This window comes from Phycodurus eques, chromosome 3 (assembly GCF_024500275.1).
Source record: "Phycodurus eques isolate BA_2022a chromosome 3, UOR_Pequ_1.1, whole genome shotgun sequence".
Lineage (NCBI taxonomy): Eukaryota > Metazoa > Chordata > Actinopteri > Syngnathiformes > Syngnathidae > Phycodurus > Phycodurus eques.
Genome location: NC_084527.1, coordinates 11,864,107 through 11,886,879, shown reverse-complemented (window position 1 = coordinate 11,886,879; position 22,773 = coordinate 11,864,107). Strand labels below are relative to the sequence as shown.

At 42.8% G+C, this 22,773-nt stretch overlaps 1 protein-coding gene across 3 annotated transcripts; it reads left to right on the top strand.

Annotated features, from left to right (window-relative positions):
* The first annotated feature begins 540 nt into the window (after positions 1–540).
* hic2 (hypermethylated in cancer 2) lies at positions 541–21,738 on the top strand. 3 transcript variants are annotated; one of them, XM_061672070.1, is made up of 2 exons: positions 541–684; positions 18,295–21,738. In XM_061672070.1, exon 2 carries the CDS (start codon positions 18,341–18,343, stop codon positions 20,084–20,086), a length of 1,746 nt encoding a protein of 581 aa, XP_061528054.1. In that variant the 5' UTR covers positions 541–684; positions 18,295–18,340; the 3' UTR covers positions 20,087–21,738. The 3 variants fall into 3 exon arrangements, with proteins under 3 accessions (XP_061528054.1, XP_061528053.1, XP_061528056.1); XM_061672069.1 differs by having other exon boundaries at positions 541–692; XM_061672072.1 differs by lacking the exon at positions 541–684 and adding an exon at positions 14,775–14,902.
* The last annotated feature ends 1,035 nt before the right edge of the window (positions 21,739–22,773 follow it).

Sequence of the window (22,773 nt, the reverse complement as noted above, 5' to 3'; positions counted from 1 at the left end):
CATCTGGTGCCCACTTTCTGAACCCCCAGGTCCACAATTCTGCTTCATTTAGCCCTCACTCGTGTGGCCTAGTGGGGGTCACACACTATCAACCAGAAGGTGAAAAGTGATATATTACGCCAAGGTAATACTTAAGCTGCACGTTCCGCCTCAGTCTCATTAGAACAAAAATACATAACGTGAGATAAATGAGAGCATCTCTCATGTTAAAAGCCTCAAAGAGTTGATTAAACATGCATATAATTTGTTAAAAAAAACAACAACAACGGTATGTTGGCTTAATTCAACAATTTATAAGTGACATTTACTCGTTAGTTCTTTTTCGTGTAATTTAAGTGCTGCGTTTGCCAAATAAAGAATGTTGTCGTTAAGATTTTTGGTCACATTGTGGCCCTCTGGCGAACATTTCTGCCTTGCAAAACATTTTGTTATTTGTCACCCGCCTCCCACATTTGCAGGTACCGCTGCCAGTCAATGAGCAGGAGGGCTGGTGTTGGAACACGGAACCCTCCCACAGTGGGCTGCGCTGTGTTTGTCTCTCGTGCTGCACTCCGGGGCTGGTTCCTATTCAAATGTGGGTCAGGGGTGAGGAAGCGTAACGTCATAAGCTTGCAACATGGCGTCCCGAAGGCTGTGAGATGAGCAAGAGGATGGTAAAGAACGCTTGAGAACCACCCTACCGATGTAAGAAGGTAATTTGAAATGTTCTTACTCCGTTTAAGTCCGTGTGTCGTCGTGCTCGCAGAACGTCTGCTTTTGTGGGGGGTTTCTCTTCTTTGGTAGTTTTACGGCGTTTTTTTTCCTCCACGGCATGCCGACAAAAAAGGGGGGCTGCGCTGGTGTCGATTCTGGTTTCATGCTGCAGGATTGCATGGCAAACCTAGAGCTAACCATTTAACGTCTCCCTTGTAATAATAATTTAAAAAAATCGTAACAATAACGGCTTTGCAAATGCTGCGGTTGATGTTGGCACGGTGGGCTTGCAAACGATGCCCCACTCTGGGCCAGTGTGGACCAAATAAATAATCAGGCTGGCAAAACATAACGCCGAAAATAAAAAGATGCATTTTTTTTCTTGTCTTCACTCCCCAATAAGATTAGAACCTTGCTCAAATCCAACAGTCTGCTCATCGTCTTCTGTCGTTCTCCCTCTTGATCAAATAAAAAAAGAACTCATTTGTGCGCATCTGCCGCAATTACCACAATGGTCACCGAGCTGGAGCAGTCGATACCTAAATGTATGGCGCAACGTGTATTGTTTATATTCAGGTTAATCCACCTTTTGTGCCGCGTACGGCCAATTAAAGCGATTTAGCAGCAGCGACTAGCTATTGGACGCACGCAACACTGTGGACAGCAGTGGATTGAAGCTCACATCGACCATCTTTGTTTTGCTCCCCAAACAACGGTGCTATACCATATTTAAATCACATTTCCAATAACTCTATATCTAATTCAGACCCTTTGCTTCACTTTGCTTCCCAGGTGATTAGTGTTGCTAAAAGTACCAAGGAGCATGGCGATAATAAGGCATAAGAATGTCTGTAATGTATGTTTACTTGACTGGCTCTTTTTTTTTTTTTTTTTTTTTGCTGTTTTGGAAATCTTCCCTAAGTGCATTTTCCAGTTTTTGCTGCCAAGGATTACGCCACATGCAAACGTAGCATACATAGCTCGATCACACCTGAGGGCCCAAGCTCACAGTCACTTTGAACTGTCTGAAATAGCCCATGAACCGTGTTACTGTTTGTAAGGAATTGGGAGTTAGTTAGCAGCAACCCATCGTTGTATTTGTAAAGCTCCTTTGATCCCAAAGTAGCTATTTTAATTTCATACGTTGCACAATGAATGGGCGCATTTAGCTTTGTTGTTGTTTTGTACAGTTTATGTGTACTTTTCATCCTATTTTTAGCCCCGAAACCTAATTCACTGAGTCATATTTGAATTAGGCCTGGACAATTAAACGAAATTGAATCGTGATTTCCATTTTGGCTTAACTGGGTCAAAAAAACATTATAGTTAAAGAAAAACTTGTATTGTGCTGAACGGTGTAGTGTGTGTTTGAAAGTTCCTGCGTTGTGAAAGCACCTATGGCGCTTGCAACAAGCATGTGATGTATGTAATTCTGCTGTTTACCGCCACCCCAGTTGGAGTTAACTGTAAAACTAAACGCACAACAAAAGGAATTACACACATTGTATGTTTTAATATAACACGCACTTAGATTTAGAAATATTGCCAATTTAGTGCTAACTGAAAGGAAAACCCTATTGCCGGGCTAGCTAAAATTAGCATTAGATCATGGGAGGGATTTAATTTCAAACAATGTCTATTGACACACAAACGCCATAGTAACTCATACAGACGGGTAATATAACAATAGTCACAGGCATATATTCTTCCTAATCTGTGACAAGTTATATTAGGAAATACAATCTGACGCTCTCACTTCGCTCAGAGAATGCTTTGTTCAGAAAGGCACAGCGTGCTCCATTTTCTATGAATTTACGAACGAGCGTGTTGGCCGTTGGCAGGGATACGTTAGTGTGTCCGCCATATTGAATGTGTCAGTTCTGTCTGTAAACATCTCGTCCTGCCTGCCGCTCTGTATCCTCAGTCAGAGCGGTGGGAGTGTGCTCCAGCACTCGCACAGTGTGGTGCTCTGAATAACCGAACAGCACACTCCAACAACGCTCTAAGTTTCTGAACGTTCCAGAGTATAGAGAGCGCGCTTAGAGTGAATTTTCGGAAATTCAAGCTCTTACTGTGCTCTGAGAGTGCAGTGTTAAGAGAGGCAGATCGTGCTCCATTTTTATGAAATTACGAACGAGCCTGTTGGCCATTGGCAGGGATGCGTCAGTGCGTCCGCCATGTTGAATGTGTCAGTTCTGCCTGTAAACATCATGTCCTGCCTGATGCTCTGGCCACTCCGTCTTCTCAGTCAGAGCTGCGGGAGTGCACTCAGCCACTCCCAGTGTGGGGCCCTCTGAATAACAGAACGACACACTCCAAGTTTCTAAATGATCTAGAGTGTAGAGAGCACGCTTGCCGTGAATTTCCGAACGTACCCAAATGTTGATCGCGACTTTATTCTTTTACTCTTTTTATCTTAATGCGTGTATCTACATGTGTGGACCACACTGGCCCTAAAAGGCCAAGGCACGCAGAGCAGGAACAGCATTTCTTTTTATTCATTTCTTTTTTTTAATTTAATATTATTTTAATTGGTACTAATTTATTTTCTGGTTGTTACTTTGAGTCATTTTAATTTGAGTTTTAGTAGTTGAATAAATATTGTTTTATTTAAATAATTTTTTATTAATTGTGATTTCAATATCAATCAAAATAATCATGATTATTTTTTCCATGATGGACCAGGCCTAGTTTGAATGTTTTCAGAAAAAAAATAAAAATTCAACAAACAAGAAGTCTTTTTGTCTTGATTCAGATTACCTTGACCTGGATGACTGAGAATCTACACACATGCAAAGAAAAAAAAAAAATTTTTGCAAGCACCCATGGTGTTTATTTATTTATTTTTGCACCGATAGTGTCACAGTAAAAAATGACTTGGAAAATCACGTTTTTAAGCTAACATTTTCCCACTGGATGTTGCTTTGACCGATTGGCTGTGACTATACTTAGGCTGAAACGATTAATGGAATGGATAGATGTTGCAATTAGGCTTTAGACGATCAGGATTTTTGGGACCGATCAGCGAGTTAAAAAAAAAAAAAAAAAACTAACGATCACCGATCCGATCACAAGATGGAGCAATGTCTATTTAAATGAACTGTTCATTTACTGGATATACTTGTGTTCTGTAATTGCTTGAATCATTATATTTACAATAAATAATGTATCTTTGTTCATCTATTTCTGCCAATGAGGCATAGTGACAGACAGAACTAATGGATAGTCTTTTATTATATGGCAGGAAGTACATACAGTAATTCATGTATCCCCTTTTTTTGTGACATTTTTGTTGGTGTTTTTCAATTGTAAAATATGTTCCTTGGCTCCATAAAGGTTGGAAATCACAGCTTTAGTCAGGTCATGTATTCTAATCAGTCAGGTCAAACCAACATTACAACATGATGGGTGCTAACTTACTGTAATTAAATTACATTATTGTAATTAAATTAATTCACCCACACCGAAACTTTAGAACACGATTTGACAGAACGGCAGCATGTTTACGAACAACCGTTAGTGCTAGCACTAGCTTGTTAGGCCGCATAATGTTTTGTTGTTTTGTTATTGTATTAAAAGTACGGGAACATACCGCAAGCAAGATAAAGCCCAATGGTCGTAAAAAAATGGATGTGGTGGTATTGGAATACAAGATTTTATTGCAGTACTCTGACATATTGCAATCGTGAAAGCAAATTTGTCTTGTAGTCTGATCGGGCATTATGTGTTGTCTGTCTCACACAGCCAAAATTTTTTTTTTAATATATAAATATCTGTTTTGGCTGTCAGATATTTACAGTACTACATCAAAAGACACGTGACAAGGCAAAAAATAAAGATTCAAATTTACTGTGTACGATGGCGACACGGAGTAAATCTCTTTTTCGGAGCCGATCAATGACGTCATTGATTGGATCGGCGAATTATGACATTAAAGCCGATCAGCATAAAATGCTAAACATCGGCCGATACTGATCAGGCCGATCAGATCGGTGTAACGTGTAGTTGCAATCATAGCATGCAGGAAGTCTCTCACTAACTTCAAGCTGAGTTTGAAAGTAAACAAGCAACTGCAGTTCCCCCAACAGCCATTGAAGCCACTAATGTTATTTCAGATTCACACACCTCGTAGAAATACATTGGCGCAATTCTGGCAAAGAAGGAGAAAAGCGTACGTGAAAGGGACCAAAGTTTGGGATTATTTCACACAAACAAAGATGATAAAGTATGATGTGTTTACTGCAAAGCAGAACTAACATAAAATATTTGATAGCTGCAGCCTTAGTTTGAATTTCCCTTGATTCCCAAGACTACAGATATACATTGTTGCTTCCACCCCCTCACAAGTGTAGTCAGCTCCATATGCCAGGCTAAAACAGGGAGAGCAACTTGTTTAATTGTGCTGTTCAAGGTGTGACAAGGTGAAAGAATGAAATACATTTTCTGTATACAGTCTTAATTAGATGAGGCTTGTAAAATGGAAGGAGGGGGAGAGTAGACTTCTCACTTTGCTTCCAGCATTTATTTATTCTACATCAGCGTCAGTGACATGTTTTGTTTATTCCATCCCTTTATGTGCAAAGTTGGCGCCTCATTAAAACTAATAGCAGCGTACCTGCAGGTGTGGGTTGGACGCACGCCACTTGCTTTGCATTTAATCTGACTTTTCCTGCTTTGAGATGCTTAAATTGTTGTGGCACTGTAACCATGGAGAGTGAACATAAAGAAACAATAAATAAAGAAATAAATAGTTGCAGCTGTGTTTTTTCTGGACATAAAGAAACAACAAATATATAAATAGTTGCAGCTGTGGTTTTTCTGTTTTTTCTTTTTTGGGCAACCCGTCATTTTACCACCGTGGCCAAACATCTGCGCGCTGCAGCTGTCAAATATCGTCAGATGTACTTTCAGCGTCAATTTATGCTATTGCCCAATGCCCAAGTCAACTGATCAGTGTGACAAGCTTATCTGATCACTATGGACTACAAAGTAGGGCCTGGAGGTTAATTTAAGGCCTGTCTGTGCCTCATGATCAGCTACCCTCCTCTTGACGCACACACTGCCCTGTGTACACTGTGATCATGGCTTGCAGTGGCGTGTGTAGGCAGCACAATGCATTAAGAAGGTTACTGAGGCTATATGTTTTGCTGACATGCGTTCAAGGACTTAAAGGCTGGGCCCTTGTGTCCATCCATACAGGACATGAGTGTCTCGCACCACCCATAGGAGGACAGTTTGATTTGTTCAGTGGCCAGAGCACCTCGGGGCAGGGATGTTGTTGTTCTTTTAAGAAGACGATGACGGCGTCTTTGGAATGTACTGCTGATAGCCAGAAGGTTATGCAGCGTTTAAAGGCTGAAGGTGGAGGTGGTAGCGGTTTTTGGGGGAGGGGGTGGGGGGCTATAGAACATCCAAGCAAGATCTTTCCTTACCCAACATGTTCTGTCCTCAGCCAAAGCATTTGGCTTCAAGTCATGTGGGCGTGCTGCTTTTTGGGGGGTGGGTGGATGGGTCCAAACCTATCTCGTCAACAAAGTTAATTCGTCCAAGAACAGAGTAACTTTATCATACCAATCATGTATATGTTCACTGACAAGTTGATTGCTTTATTTCCTCACAAGGAGAGATACTACACGATGTGCTGGTTCCAATCAGGATTTAGCTCTGATCGTTGTTTTCTTGTGTAACCAAATAAGATAGACTGACAGACAGAGGCGTTATTTATTTATGAAATGGTAATCCGGTATAGGCGGCACGGTGGCCGACTGGTTAGAGCGTCAGCCTCACAGTTCTGAGGACCCGGGTTCAATCCCCGGCCCCACCTGTGTGGAGTTTGCATGGTCTCCCCGTGCCTGCGTGGGTTTTCTCCGGGCACTCCGGTTTCCTCCCACCTCCCAAAAACATGCATTAATTGAAGACTCTAAATTGCCCGTAGGCATGACTGTGAGTGCGAATGGTTGTTTGTTTCTATGTGCCCTGCGATTGGCTGGCAACCAGTTCAGGGTGTACCCCGCCTCCTGCCCGATGACAGCTGGGATAGGCTCCAGCACGCCCGCGACCCTAGTGAGGAGAAGCGGCTCAGAAAATGGATGGATAATCCGGTATAAAGTAGTGATGCACCGAAATGAAGTTCTTGGCAGAAACCGAAAATCCGAAACTGATGAGCCTATGGCCGAAAGCCAAAACACCCAAAAAGAATACTATGCGAACTGCCAGCCTACGGAAATTCACTTCCAGAACAATTTGTCAGAATTTTTTTATTTTCTAAATTATGTCAACAACATTACTGCGGGACAGTTATTGTAGCACATTGCGTAATAGGATAAAAATAATTCTGTAGACTGTTTTTCACAAAATCATGAATTTTAAAATGCTGTTTTTAAATGGTCAGCTCGAAATTATGTGATCAGCCCAATTTCTAATCACATGACCAGATCACAACAACTCTAGTTGAGACAAATATTTTTATTCATTTATTTAAAAAAATATATATATGTTAACGTCTTAATATTAACACTGGTTAATGTGTATGAAAGTTACAACTCTTTAAACTGTACTTTAAACAAAAATTTAATAGGTTTCATGATTGTGACACTGACTCTGGAATAAGCAAGGGGCTGTTATCGGTTTCAAGCTATAGCGCGGTTTTGAAAAGGCAGTTTCAAAAGCTGCTTAAACTTTCTATCTGCGGAATGAGCTGTTTTTTTCCATCAGTGCAGGAAAAGTGACAGGACACCCCCCACCCTCCCAAGTTTTTAGTGTGAGCAGTCAATGAACCTGATGACTTTCCCCTCTGTCGTAAAAGTTCACTTTTGGGAGGTTTTCGGGTGCCGCGTCTTGTTAAGGCTTCTTTATACTCGCGCGGACGGTGACCGCGCTGACGTCACTCTGGCTATCCCGCACGCAATTTGCCTTTATACTCGAGTGCAACCCACGTGCGCTGTTTTGAAAATGTGCTGCAGTTCTCCAAGTCGGGGGTGTCGATACGGGGGGTATTGCCTAGGACGACACAGGGTGAAGTATCCTCTGCATTTTGTGGCAATTTCCGGTAGCCGTTTTTAGTTTCCATAACAAGGATCAAAACAACAACAATGGTGACCGTGGAACAGAGTCTGCTAGAACAAATGGACCTAGATGACCAGATGATATGTTTAATTATGCTGCAAAATCCATCGAGAAGGCGGCGGCGTAGGTGCTATGTCGAACCGGGAGGAACGCTGATTACATCATCACAGCATGTGACTAAAACGGCCCAATCACAAGAGATGATCTCCGCAGCATTCTACGCGCAGCAACTATTTTTGCCGTATGCGCGTCAAGCTACGCAGAGGGGCCGCGCGGGCCAATTCGTCGATCACGTGATGCAATGCGGGAGTATAATGAGGTCTTTAGAGGTAGCATATGCAAAACATGCTTACAAGGAGTGATTGCTAGTGGAAGCAGTACTTCTAGTATGATATCACCTTTACGAGCGCACCACCCATCATTCTTCATCAAATTCAAGGTAACGTTGATATATTAATATAACACTGTTTGGAAATGAACGTTTGCAACGACACTCCAGCTAATACAAGAGTTGGCGTGTCTACAATTGGTGCAATAAATTCGATCGACTTATTTCCGAGGCAGCTAACTAACATCAGTTTGTTTCTGCTCTCAAATTACTTTACAAAGCAGAAAATAGCAGAGAAGTAGCTACTCATTTTCTGAAAAATAGGTACTTTTGTACTACATTTAGATTTTATATAAAAAAATATATATATATATTTTTTTACCTTTACTAATGTACCTACGGAATGTGTTCAATGGAAAAAGTTATATGTCGAAACATTGCAAAATAATACATTTTAGAGCTTTAATTGCAATACTGTCAAACTGCAATGTTTTTGCTCACTATTATACAGTCAGAATCTTATACCGCCTATGCCTACTCTGGAACGGACAAAAAAATAGGCAAATCAGAGTTCAGTAGACTTGATAGCTCTCTCTCTCTCGCTCTAATATATATCTGATTGTGTAATGCACAAGAAAAAAAAAAATCCCCCAATTTACAAATTTACAACATACAGTATTTCATAGCCCTCATCCATGTAAGTCACAAAAACCATGACTGTATTTTTGTGTCATAAATAGGTCTTGTCTTCCACTGTCTCACTGCATTTGGAGTTTAGTGCACATGGCTGCTGCAAATTCCTCATTTTCTGCAAAAATAATCACGTCTTCAGTCACCGTTGAAGCCTCCTTATGTCTGTAAAGCCTTTTTATGGGTTTTAATTCACCATATGAGTTCTGGTCAGTGGTGACACAAATTGGATTGAATCAGTTGGAACTAAGACTCTAATGTACTGTCAGTTATTGTGTGTAAATCTAAATCGCCAAAATTGACACAGGTTGAATATCTGGGTGTGTACTTTCAGCCAGTCATGAGTTTACTTTCTGTCAGATTATCTTCATTTGTTTAAACTACGTACGCAGGAAACAATCTTCATCCTTTGTCTATTGTGAACATCCATCCATCGATTTTCTGAGCCGCTTCTCCTCACAAGGGTCGCGGGCGTGCTGGAGCCTATCCCAGCTATCATCGGGCAGTAGGCGGGGTACACCCTGAACTGGTTGCCAGCCAATCGCAGGGCACATACAAACAACCATTCGCACTCACTGTCACACCTACGGGCAATTTTAGAGTCTCCAATCAATGCATGTTTTTGGGATGTGGGAGGAAACCGGAGTGCCCGGAGAAAACCCACGCAGGCACGGGGAGAACATGCAAACTCCACACAGGCGGGGCCGGGGATTGAACCCGGGTCCTCAGAACTGTGAGGCTGACGCTCTAACCAATCGGCCACCATGCCGCCCTATTGTGAACAAACTTGTTTTAAATCATGTATACATAATACCCTGTGTATCTACACGTTGAATAGACTTGTAGCTGTGCCATGTGCGAGGTGGAGCCTTCCTTATTCTTCCCTGGCTGCAGAACACTGGCACATATGGGGTATGCAGCAGCCATTGGCCCCCCTCCTGTGTTGAAATGGACGGGGCTCTTTTCATTCCATTGCACCCCGGACAGGACGTGTTTGTCTGCAACACGGCTGAATTGCCTGACACACAAAATGAGTCTTAATTGGAAGGCTTTGACCCTGCTGATACTGTAATGCATGCATTTCCCTCTTCAGGCATGCACCACTGGGGGTTGTATCTCCTCACTCCACACTGGCATTTATATTCAGCAATTAGATTACGTTCTCTCTCCTGCAGATTACTACCTGAATTAAATCAGTGTTCAGTTTTCCCATAGATGCTGTGAATCAGTTGTTTGACCGAGTCAAGTGTAGACTGCATTTTATTATTATTATTTTAAAATCCAATAGATGGTATAGTGTGTTCTCAGTGGAATCACAACTCTTCTTCAAATTAAAGTGTCTCAAATGAATAATAATAAATCACATTCTAATGAGTTTAAATCCATACACTGTGATACATGTTACATACATAGTACATGTTATAGCGCTCTGTTGTTTTATGCTTTTTCGTTTTATAGTTTTAATTGAATCGAAAGGATTACAACTGGCGTTTGTTTTGGTTGAAGTAAAACTGCTTTAAAACTGTGTTAAAACTGGCACAGAGTGCTAAAATTAGTGCCAATTCCACCAAACAGTACAATTAGGTTGAGTTCAGTAATTTTTCAGTATGGTATTTGAGATTTTGAGTTTCCATTGGTTCTGTCGGATACCGTATCACATTTTGGCACTGCTTTTGAACAGGTAATCTTGTCACTAGTGCTGTGTGATAGACAAAATTTTATATCCTGATAAAGGTGAGTTTATCCAGATATCAATCTCCATCACGATAAATATTCTTTTTCTCTTAAAATTGAATGTAATGTAATTTTTTTGCTTATTTATAAATGCATATTTTATGTAAAAACAAAATGAAGAAAAATACAATTAAACCAATACCATTCAGAATATCTGGTAATGCAACCAGTTTTCAAGTAATTAACACGATTGTTGTAATGAGCTCAGTGCCGTAAACGAGTATTTGCTGGTGATGTAAACATGCCACAGCAAAGTATTAGCATTGCTGCAGTGACAATCTTCATTCATTGTTTATACAATCTTAGTTTAGCGTCCACGGTGTAGTGTGTCTAAAGTCACTCTTGTCATACAAAACCTCACAAACTCATACTTGCAACAGATTCACAAAACCATTATTAGGCTGGTAAATGTTTTGCTCTAAGCCAGCTGAACGGTGATAAAGTGGGCTCAGCCTGGGATATTTTCTTCCTTTACAATGGAAACACTAAAAAATAAGTACTATATGGAACTGCACTGTTTGGTAGAAATTAGGTTTATGTCACTGACACAGCTACATTCAACCAGGATAGGCTAAGACAAGATCATGATATACTCTTCCAAACAGCACAATGGCAATCCTCACTGAACTGTACTGCTTGGTGTAAATGTGGCTATTGCACTAAAAAATATTATGCCACCTCATATTTCTGACCACTAACCAATTATTTATTTCACTATCCTGATGTTGGCAATCCAAGCACTTATTTCTGACAAAGTACTTGTACTTTTGCCTCAACCATAGTGATTATACATCTTGAATGCTGCAGGTTTACAGAGAATCTTCATGAACCAATCGTTATAGGTGTGTGTGTGGAATTCTGCCTGACGCGACATAAACATTATTACCCAGGTGCAAGGAAAGCTAAGTGAGAGGATGGTCGAAAATGAGCCAAGCTTAGCTGCTGTGTTTAATCTCCTTATTGTGAGCTTTTCTTTCACTCACGGGAACGCGAGCGAGAGAATTAGCCCTTTTAATTGATGCAGTACCAGGCCGCAGACCAACTTGCATCAGCCTTACCCATGCAGCCTGCTGTTGGCCATGTTGAAATGGCTCGAAGGTGGTTGTTCACTGTTTGCTCACTGTTATTTCAAACTGGCTTTGTACCATCCCCCTAACCCACACCCCCTCCCACCCCCACACTCGTTCTGCCCACCAGCATACTCTCCGGGTGTGTGCTTGTGTTGTAAGCGCACTGTCTGTGTGTGTGTGCGCGCTTGTGCTCACCAAGGGCCTCTACATGTATGCAGTGATAGGCTGTTTTTCCTTTTCTTCCACTGCACATCTGTCTCTCTTACCTTTATCATCTGCACGATATGACTATAGTTGTGCAGTCACTGTTTGTTGTCAAAAGAAGTGAAGGCTAAGCCCCAGCGTAAAGTTTTATTTTATTTAATTTTTTAAAATTTAGGCCAGTCTTCTTTTCTATTGGGTGTAAGCAGATGACCTTTCACAGTAGTAGTGTGTTTTGTTATTGCGCCACAGGACTTTGCCTCACCTCTGCTCTCTCGCCAGGCTCCCGATCCTCTGTTCTGGAGATTAGTGCCACAGAGGGAGCAGTCTCCCTCAGTCACCTTCACTGTATGAAGTTTGCTGCAATGCTCTCCTTTTAATCCTTAAACTCCTTGGAGGGGAAAAAAAGGGGACGACAGAAAGCACCTTTTACATGATGCATTTTCTAACTGAAAATGTATTCTACACCCGTGTTGTTTCCAGGATGATGTTATGGAGCTTGAAATTTTTAACATGATTTCAAAGTGGAGGTTTCTGAAAATGGCAGTGCTGGTGTTTCTATATGTAAAGGAAAGGCAGGCTTATGTGTATGTCACCATTCATACACAAGGCAAATCCATCCAACAAGATTTAATGTAAAGATGGATTAGAAGTTTATCAGTTTGAACATTAAATATCTTGTCTTTGTAGTGTATTCAATTAAATATAGGTTGAACATGATTTGCAAATCATTGTATTCTGTTTTTATTTAACACAACGTCCCAACTTCATTGGAATTGGGGTTGTACAAGACTACACAATCATTGACATTTTACCAAAAACCACAAGCAAAGCAAACTACATAAGCGCAATGTTGTTGTTTTTTTTTCTCCTTCTTTCGTGGTGACTTAGCATTTGTGGGTGAGTGAGACACTTCATTAGGGACAGCAAGGGGGTGGTGAACGCGACCATATATGTTCTTTCAGAGGGTTTGGTGCTTTGTTGTTGGGAGAGGCAAACAAATTACATTACAGAGGTCCAGAAACTACATCGATCACTCCAATAGTTTAAGCGAACTCGTGTTTTGTTTTATTCAACTCGCCCTGAGGACATAGCAAGTGAATGTATATGTAAACATGGTATGTCTCAGGTCGTGGCGGCTCGTGGTTTCACTCGTTTCTAAGTTAAACTACGGCAGAAAACTAATGATGCACGAATTTTTTTTTATATCAACTGTTACGATGGGGTTTAAAAAAAAAAAAACACTAAACTGCGACATAGTGTCAATTTGTACTGGAAAATGCACTTATTTTCTGACAACTTCGCCGTCCTTGCACCTACGTCTACAGCCACAATTGATCATTCCTGTTTGTCTGCTACTTAAGTAGCAAGCCCTTAGTCAACAAGCTGACAACTTTCATCATAAAATGTACACAAATAAGCCCATACGTGCAGAAATTCAAAGTGTTCTCCAAGTCGACCCCCTTCAAATGATGTCATATTTTAACTTCTAACCATTTTAATATTTAACTGTCCTAAAAAAATTTTACTTAAATAGCGCAAATAGAACATTTGTGAGAAGAGCAGTGTGGGCAGTCAAGTAGGTCATGCTCTTTAGTCATCAATTGTTTTTTCATTAATTATTTAATGTTCCATCCATGTTTTTTAGAAAATTTCCCTAAGATCGCGGCCACTTGTCACAGTGCTAATATTTCGGTCACCCGGTCCCAGACTGATCAGCCTCGGCATCTCGTTGACGTCTCTGGCAGTGAGATAGACCCTGTAAGTGTCCGCTCTGGGGATGTAGTCAAACGTAAAGGTTGAACATAGTGCTGTAGATTCATGTATCGAAATAAAAAATCTCGATACAAGACACAAACCTGTTTCGCCACAAACCTTTCACAGAAAAAAGCTGTTTTTTCCCTAGTTCCTTGTCATGTTTATGGACTAAACAAAGTCAAACCTGAGCATCCAGATCTCTGGTGTAACAAGTTATAATTAAGAGTTAATTTACATTAATTTTCTGCTCTGTGTGTGTGTGTGTGTGTGTGTGTGTGTGTGTGTGTGTGTGTGTGTGTCTGTCTGTCTGTCTGTCTGTCTGACACCTGATCTTTTTAGTCAAGTCTGGGCAAACACCACTGTCAACCTAAGAGTACATACCCGAAAAGAGTCAAGGTTGAGGCTAAGCAGCGGGGTGTTTTAGAGTTTTTTTGAGTGAGGCTGCCCCTCTATCATTAAGTCACAGCCTGTTTTGGAAAAGGTCAAAACTGCAGGCAAGGTAAACTGATCCTGTGGCTGCAGCCTGAAGGGCAACATCTACCCTGGTCTCTACTCAAAGCCCCCCAGAGCTGGCTTCACTTGGTATGCGGGGCTGTGTTTGGTCAGAGCACGTCTTGTTTCTTAAGGGTCAATAATTCCTTTAGGCCTTCCTGCCCAGCTATCTTAACATCTCTCAGCTTCTCTGCCAGGACACATCATGCCTTTTAGCAGAGGGATTAGAAAAGGCATGATTTTAACCTTGCTGGAAACCCACCATCAAATATGCAACCACCAAATATGCAACCATATCCAACTGTGTTTATTAATCAGGGTACAACATGTCAGTCAATGCTTGAGCCATCCTGTAGTTTATACTTCATCAGTGTCTGGAGATATAGGTGAGGAAAAAATGCTGCCCAGCTCACAGATGGAGCAGTAATGATTGTGCAGCTCTATTTGCAGCCCCCACCCCCTGTGGTATTAAGACTGTTGTCTTGGGCATCACCAAAGGAAGCGGAGCTAGGCCTACACGTGTCCCACCCTAGCTGCATATAGATCAGCCGTAATCCATTAGCAGCTCCCTGGAATCCAGCCGGCAGAGCACAGCACAGCACCGGAGGGGCCGGGGGGAGCTGGTAGCCACGTGGGTGATGGGGGTGGTGGGCGGGGGTAGAAAGAGGGCTGAGAAAATGAGGGGGGTGGGGAAGTTTTTTTCTCTCTCCCTTCTTTCCCCTCCTGGGCTGCCTTCTGTATGCTGGTCCTAGCCCCCTTTTATGTCGGTTTGGTGGAAAAGCCCCTGAATTCCCTCACCCATAAAGACAGCAGAGGTACATGCAAGATGCTTGAGTGATATATGGCTTCCTCGTTGGCATCATGGTAAAAGGTATTTCTTTCTTCCATTATCGCCTGTAGAGTTCATTGTCGCACACCTAGGTAGCACATTCGGTGATTAACTGCAGATATGGGTCATATGTTCCTGAATGGCTTGTTATGGTACATGTTAGAGTTTGAACTCTTCTGCGCTACGTCTACGTGCCTGCTGGGAGATCGGTGAAGGTTGGGAGGCTCGATGAGAGATAGAGAAGCAGCCAGGAGATGGGGGAGGGGGATGAAGACCCTGAGTAGAAGTGTCAAAGCAGAGGAGGCGAGCCTAGGCCTGGACCTGGCGTATAATGATCACTCCAGCTGATTTGTATCAGCCAGCCCCACTATTCTACCAGTTCCAGACACCTCTGGTTAACGATTCATGCTACAGTTGAGTTTTGTGCCAGTCCAGGGGTAACACATCTTTTGTTTTGTGTTTGCACAGGATTGGAATAGTTTGAGTTACCTCCGGGTCAAGAGACCCTTAAAATGGCTGTTGTGAAGCTTGTCTTGACTCTAAACAGAGCTGACTAAGAGGTCATTTTTGGCTAAAAATGGGGAATCAAAACTGTATTGGCTTAGACTTGGAAGGACCAGCATTTGGTCCACAGGTGCGTAGTGTCGTTACAAAGTGACAACGACTGATGTCACTTACTGGCACGCCATGTATCATAAAGCTTTTTCAGTCGTTGATGCATTCTGTTGTGACCTGGGATAGATGTTATGTAGTCAAAAAAGTTCTCCCTTTTGCTGTTATTTCTGTGTGAATGTACTCTTAAGAATATTATTTAATAACAAAAGCAAGTGCAAAAAAAAAAAGCAACTCAAGCTAGGCATGTTCTTGTTGGATTTCACTGTGAACGTTGGCTTACCAATTGCGTTTACTTGGCAGTTTAGAAACACTCTGTGACGCATCATTAAATCTCTCTGTTGGCGCTGTGCTGACATGGCTCATATCCACATGGAAAGTATATGCTGATTGAGGTAAGAATTACTGTATAATCTTTGTAATGCAGTACACAGTGGTCTGAGGGTCGTTAATCATGTACATCCATATTACCAGCATGCCCAGGGCTTTAGAAAACAGGTTAACGATGAGTCAGGGCCAGAAAATATTTCTTCAACTAAACCTGCTTTGTTTGTTCTTTACTCAACTTTACACATGGACAACTACTTACATTTCCCTTTGGGATTCACCGATACCACTGCTTTTCCGAACAAGTACTTGGATTTCTATACAACCTGATACCAAGCATTGATTCTTGATAAGTTACAGTAAATAAGTTACAAATTTTATTTTGACCAAATATTGTTCAGAAACAAACTTATCTTTAGACTTTACACCGATCTGATCGGCTTGATCGGTATCTCCCGATAATTAGCATTTTATGCTGATTGGCTTTGTCATACTTTTTTGGCATCTGTCCCAGCTTTTTTGGAACGTGTTGCAGCCATAAAATTCTAAGTTAATGATTGATTATTTGCTAAAAACAATAAAGTTTATCGGTTTGAACATTAAATATCTTGTATTTGTAGTGTATTCAATTAAATATAGGTTGTACATGATTTGCAAATCATTCTGCTTTTATTTGTTTAACACAAAGTCCCAACTTCATTGGAATTGGGGTTTTAAGAGACGAACATAACTAGTCTGGTGGCTATACATCCATCCATTTTCTGAGCCGCTTATCCTCACTAGGGTCGCGGGCGTGCTGGAGCCTATCCCAGCTGTCATCGGGCAGGAGGCGGGGTACACCCTGAACTGGTTGCCAGCCAATCGCAGGGCACATACAAACAGACAACCATTCACACTCACAGTCATGCCTACGGGCAATTTAGAGTCTCCAATGAATGCATGTTTTTTGGGATGTGGGAGGAAACCGGAGTGCCCGGAGAAAACCCACGCAGGCACGGGGAGAACATGCAAACTCCACACAGTCGGGGCCGGGGATTGAACCCGGGTCCTCAGAACTGTGAGGCTGACGCTCTAACCAGTCGGCCACCGTGCTGCCGGTGGCTATACAAGTAGGAATAAAGATGCCATGTTACCTGGTGAGTAAAAAGAAATACAATACTGTTTCTTCAATACTACACAAAATAAAATTAACCCGATAACTGAATAGATATCTGAGACAATCGCTTACTTCTCTTTACTTGAAAGCTGTCACCTTCTCCACCTCGGCTTTGTGACGGGAGTGCGGTTAGCATTACCTTAATTGCATCCACACTAATGCAACAGTTCAGAGTTCTTATTGACTTTCTGATCTGGATTCCTGTACCTCATCAGTTGTCAATGATGTGGTTAGTTATCTATTTCATGTATAAGAGCTGCAATAAAATTTGTAAAAGTTGCGATTAAAAATGTTACCCAGTGGAGGGTGATGGGGGAAAGTTACCCAGTGACAAGTGAATGATGCGTTAATAGCCGTTGAGTGGTTTCATGTCACCGAAGCAGGATTTTAAAAAATGAAACCTCTTTCCTGTTTGTCTTTGTTTACATTTCATACATCAAAATTTGTGTTCAGCCCTACACTAGAAACTGAACATGGCTGTTCTGTAGGTGAAAAGTGAATCAGTTTCATGTGTCCGAATTCTGTAAATGAAGGAGGGCCTCTTTGAAGGATCGTGTGGTGCTGGTCTTGTCTTTGAGCCACACCCTCCACCCTCTTCTTTTCCTGCCCCAGCTCCTGTGTAGTTTTACCTGCTCAAGTGACACCTAATCCCTCCCCCCGGCCCTGCCGTGCCACCGACCTACCCCCACCCACCCCCAGACAATGGGGCAGAGTTGACATTACCATGACCTAATGGAGAGTAGGGCGAGCTGAGTTTCCAAGGAGGGCATCTCACTGAAACCAGAGTTAACTCTACTCAGAGAGGGAAGAGAAGCCTAGAGGAGACACCTTTTTAGGAAAGTAGTTTCTTAATCCTTTTGTCTTCTCCACCCCTTTTGGCTTTTGTGCAAGAACAGTGTCAAAATGTAGAATCAGAATTTGATCCACGCAGGATTTGTTTAAAAAGATAAGAGTGGGAGAAGGTTTCCTGTTTTCTAAGCTGCCATGTGGTTATGTGGCACATTTGGCCAATGACGCCGCAAGAGCTTAAAGCTTAGATGGATGTATTCACAGGAGCTGCAATCACATGTTCTGGTTTCTCTCACCTCCAAGAGGTTTGATTGTCATTTCGATGTTTGTTGGACTCCACAAAAGGAAATTTTATGGAGGGGGTGGGGTGTGAGCCCAAAAAAGAAGACATTGATAGAACTGTTGAATCTTGATCTTATCAGCAAAATGCAACATTGTGGATGATTTTGCTGCTCTTCACAGGGAGCCTATATTGTACTTCTTCATTTTCTTCAATGGTGTGGCTACTAGAAACTGCAAACTCATCACTGTTTGTCTTTGGTCTTTACAGCTTCAGGTGGCATTCGTGTAGGAAGAGAGCAAGAAGGAAGGTGGAAATGGAACTGCCAAATCATGCCAAACAACTGCTGCTGCAACTTAACCAACAGAGAGCCAAGGGTTTCCTGTGTGATGTCATCATCGTGGTGGAGAATGCGCTTTTCCGTGCCCACAAGAACATCCTGGCGGCGAGCAGCATCTACTTCAAATCTTTGGTCCTCCACGATAACCTCATTAATCTTGACACAGAGATGGTCAATCCCTCTGTGTTCAGGCAAGTTCTGGACTTCATCTACACCGGTAAGCTGCTCTCCTCAACGGACCAGAGCAGTGAGCAGAATTTCAGTGCCCTCTTAACTGCAGCCAGCTACCTCCAGCTCCATGACCTCGCCGCCCTTTGCAGAAAGAAGCTCAAGCGCAGTGGTGCAAAACCCCTACCTGGTAAACCCTCCACTCCTGGTCCCCTGAGCCGCTTACGCCTCAATAACCAGCGCCTTTCATCTTCCACGCCTGCTGGGCCCAACAACCACTATCATCCCACCCCTTCAGACACCGACCAGCCACAGCCAGACGAAGGCCTTCGGGACAAGCTCTCGGATGACGAAATGTATGTCGGCAGCTCCGGAAGGAACGGCACCGGCGGGAACGGCAGCAGTAACGGTAACCTCAGCAGCGGAGGAAGTGCGGGCGAGCCCGATCTCGGGCTAGACCTGACCAAAAAGAGCCCTCCCTCGGCGGGCACAGTCACAGATGCCCTGAGCCCCCACAGCAACTCCCAAGAATCCCCTCAATCTGCCTCAGTATCCACAACCAACAGTGCCTCACTGGATGACTCCTCGACCACCCTCCCCAGTGCTGATATTTGCAGCTCAGACGCCACTGAGCTGAACTGCACCTCTAAAGCCGAGGACACGCAGCACGACGGACCCCCGCCTCAAAAGAAGTATCGTCAAGGTGGGCGCAAGAATGAATGGCCCAAGAAGGAGGCGTTGGGCTTGAAGTCTGAAGATCACGACAGGCCTCTGGTTAATGGGGTGATAGTGGGGCCGAAAGATGGTCGACCCGGCGGAGGCAGTGGTAGCAGCTTCAACTCTGACCAGACCCTCCAGTGCAAAGATGAGGAAGAGGGAGGAGAGAACGGCCAGGACCACAGCGAAGAGAGCTGTCAGAGCGACGGAGAGAGTGCAGGGGGCAGAGCAGGAACAGGCCGGGGGCACCAGAACGCCAACTATGTGTACCGCCAGGAAGGTTTCGAACCAGCATTTGGAGACAACCTCTACGTGTGCATTCCCTGTGGAAAAGGCTTCCCTAGCTCGGAGCAACTCAACGCTCACGTGGAGACGCACACGGAGGATGAGCTGTACATCAAAGAAGAAGTGGGGACTTGCGTAAAAGAGGAAGATGAGGAGGAGGCCGAGGACCTCTCCACCCCCGTGGGCCCCTCCAACTTCAGCTCGGAGGCCCGCCCCTTCAAGTGTACCGTTTGCAATAAGAGCTACAAGGACCCAGCGACGTTGCGCCAACACGAGAAGAGTCACTGGCTCACCCGGCCCTTCCCTTGCAATATCTGCGGCAAAATGTTCACCCAGCGGGGCACCATGACGCGCCACATGCGCAGCCACCTCGGCCTCAAGCCCTTCGCCTGCGAAGAGTGCGGCATGCGCTTCACCCGCCAGTACCGCCTGACGGAGCACATGCGCGTGCACTCCGGGGAGAAGCCGTACGAATGCCAGCTGTGCGGCGGGAAGTTCACCCAACAGCGCAACCTCATCAGTCACCTGAGAATGCACACCTCGCCCTCCTAGAAACGTATCAAGCCAAAGAACGCTGGGAATAGTAAAAAACAAACTCGCTCTACAAAGAAACGCACATGTACATGTTCAACACAGTTCTATTACGTTCGGTTTACGACGGCCTGGCTGAGTGAGCGTTGTTGCCACACTGGGCGATGGTGGTAATGTCAGTTCTAGGATTGTCTCGCCATCAGTTTTAAGTGACATACGCTCACCCCTCAGGAGTTCTAGCGGGACAGTTTACTCTTCTCTTTCTCTCAGCCCAAAGTTGTGAAGCTGTGGCGTCATAGCTTTGTGACTTGTGGTCTTTCAAGGCCGATAAATGTGAATGTGGGTACCAATGTAATGTCCAGCCCTTGTCACCTCTCGCCCTCCAACCCAAAAAAAGGTTTCCTCTCCTACCTTTTTAAGCTTTTTGCTGGTTGTCCACTGAACAAGAACTCAAAGAGTTCCTTCTGCTCTCCAGCACTATTCTGACCAAAAATAAAGATTTGAAGAAACCAATACTGGCAATAACTTTGCAAAAAATGTTATTATTATTATTATTATTTTTTTAACTCACAGCTTTATAGCCTTTTTATTTTAAGCGATTAGGGCATCTTGATGTAAGACGAGGGGGGTGACTGGGTTTGGGACCATCTCCATGCTTTAACTGATAGAAGGTTCTTAGGTGGGATCACATAGGGTCAAGTTTTAGTTGAACAGAGGACAAATATGCTAAAATGTTCTCTCCATTGCTGTTGACAGTAAAATAGGTTGCCTCTTTTCCCTACTTGCCTGTTGGTGCACCTGGCAACCAAACCCAGTTGGGAAAGAGGACCGACACCTTGAGGTACTTGTTTTACTTAAAGAACTTATGTTTCAGTGAATGTTTAAACTGGAAGGTCTTGGGTTTTTCTTGTGGCGGGGAGGGATTCGGGTTGGGAGGGGACTGTTTTTGAAGGGGCTAATAAGAGGGTGTTTTAGACTGAACAATACGTTCAGTGGGTACGTTTATTTTGTCTGTATAGCTTTTCTTCCCCTTGAGAAAAAAAAGTCTATTTATATGGACTTGTGACCTCGCTACCTCTGATTACTCTTATGAACTCTATATGTTGATTAGTTGAACGTTCCTATGTAATTAATTGTAAAAAATGTGTAGATTATCTTCACCTGATGCTTTAACCTGCCCATCTCTCAACACAGGTTTTTAACGCCCGTAGATTTCTTTTATATTCTCTTTAGCAGTTGCGTCAACTCCAAATATAATATAGCTTTCTGGGCACCCTGCTCAATGCGGTGCCTCCTCAAAATGTACTGTAGCGTCTTTCCGAAGGCAAGTAATGGTTAGTTGGTCTTGATGTAGTGTGTTCCAAAGAACTTGCGAATATGGAGGACAGAGCTAACTAACAAACATTGCTAGACACGTTCAAACCAAAGCTTTAAAAAAAAAAAAAATGTACTTAAGATATATATAGCATCCTAAATTATTCCACTTTTGATTTTCCTTTATTTTTCTTCTGTACAATACAAATTTATGAATGATATTCTAAGTCCATATAAAGAAATCCACTTTTGATGGAGTTTTGGCCAATGACAGACTGAGGAAGGTTGTGGTGGTTTGCAAAGGAAAGCTTGTGCTGATTGGTGGGCCGGTGAACTTTACCACCTTTTTTTTTTTTTTTTTTTTTCGTTGTCGTCTTTATGTCCAGAGTCCTTATCACTTTATATTCCTTAACGTTAAAAACAGGACTTGATGACGTGTGTTCTGTTCAGACCAAAAAAAAAGCGAAAAACGGAAAGAAAAAAAATCTAGGACTTATAATCAGATATTTTAATGTGAAGTTCAATTTACTTGTTAATTTCTTTTTGAGCCAGACTTGTGAAAACTTGTAACAAGAAGGGAGAAGCAGAGATGCACTGGACAGCTATTCATCGGTCTCCTGCAAAGATCCTTTCTTTCTTGTCGTTAATTGTGTTCAACTGTCACGTAATGGTTCTAAATTATTCTAACCTCCCGATGCTTTACCTCGTAAGCGAGCATATGCTTGAAATTGGGCTGTCGTCGTAGTTGGTGCCACTCATCGTCACTAAAGCCTGTCCAGTGTATCCACTCTTAACATTTACACTGTGGACCTTCACTGCAAGTTTTTGGGATAGGCATTCCTCTTGATATTTGTTGGTTTAACTGTTCTTTTCGTTTGATTCCTTTGTTGTCCTCATGGTCTGTGAATTTATCACGTAGGGATGCAGCCACAGTTACATCGTTCGCCACGTGCATCCCGGATTCCCGTATTAGTTACTACTCGGTCATGTTTGCTGTTAAGCGGTTACTAGTTGGCTAGTAATTTGCGTAGTTGGTACATGTTATCCCCCCCAAAACCCCTTCCTGTAAACCACAAACATGCATCCATCCTCTGGTGTAAGATGGCGCCCACGATGCATTGCCTTCTTGTGGAGTGCAGCTCGATGTCTGTCATGCAAAGGATGTTTTTTTTATTTGTTTTTTTTTTTGGTACAAGATATCCAGCCATTGCTGCAAAAAAAGACTGTAGCTGCATCTGAATGCTTGCTCGTGGGACATTGCGAAGAAAAACTCCAAACTGTGACCATACTACTACTAATACTACTATTACTACTAGAACTACTACTATACAAATACTTCAGGGATAGTTCTGCATCTGGGAATGCAGGCTCTCAGCTACATTTGTAAGACATAG

What these genes read in the sequence shown, in the direction of transcription:
- hic2 (XM_061672070.1), top strand. Translation starts at nt 18,341, where the DNA reads ATGGAACTGCCAAATCATGCCAAACAACTGCTGCTGCAACTTAACCAA.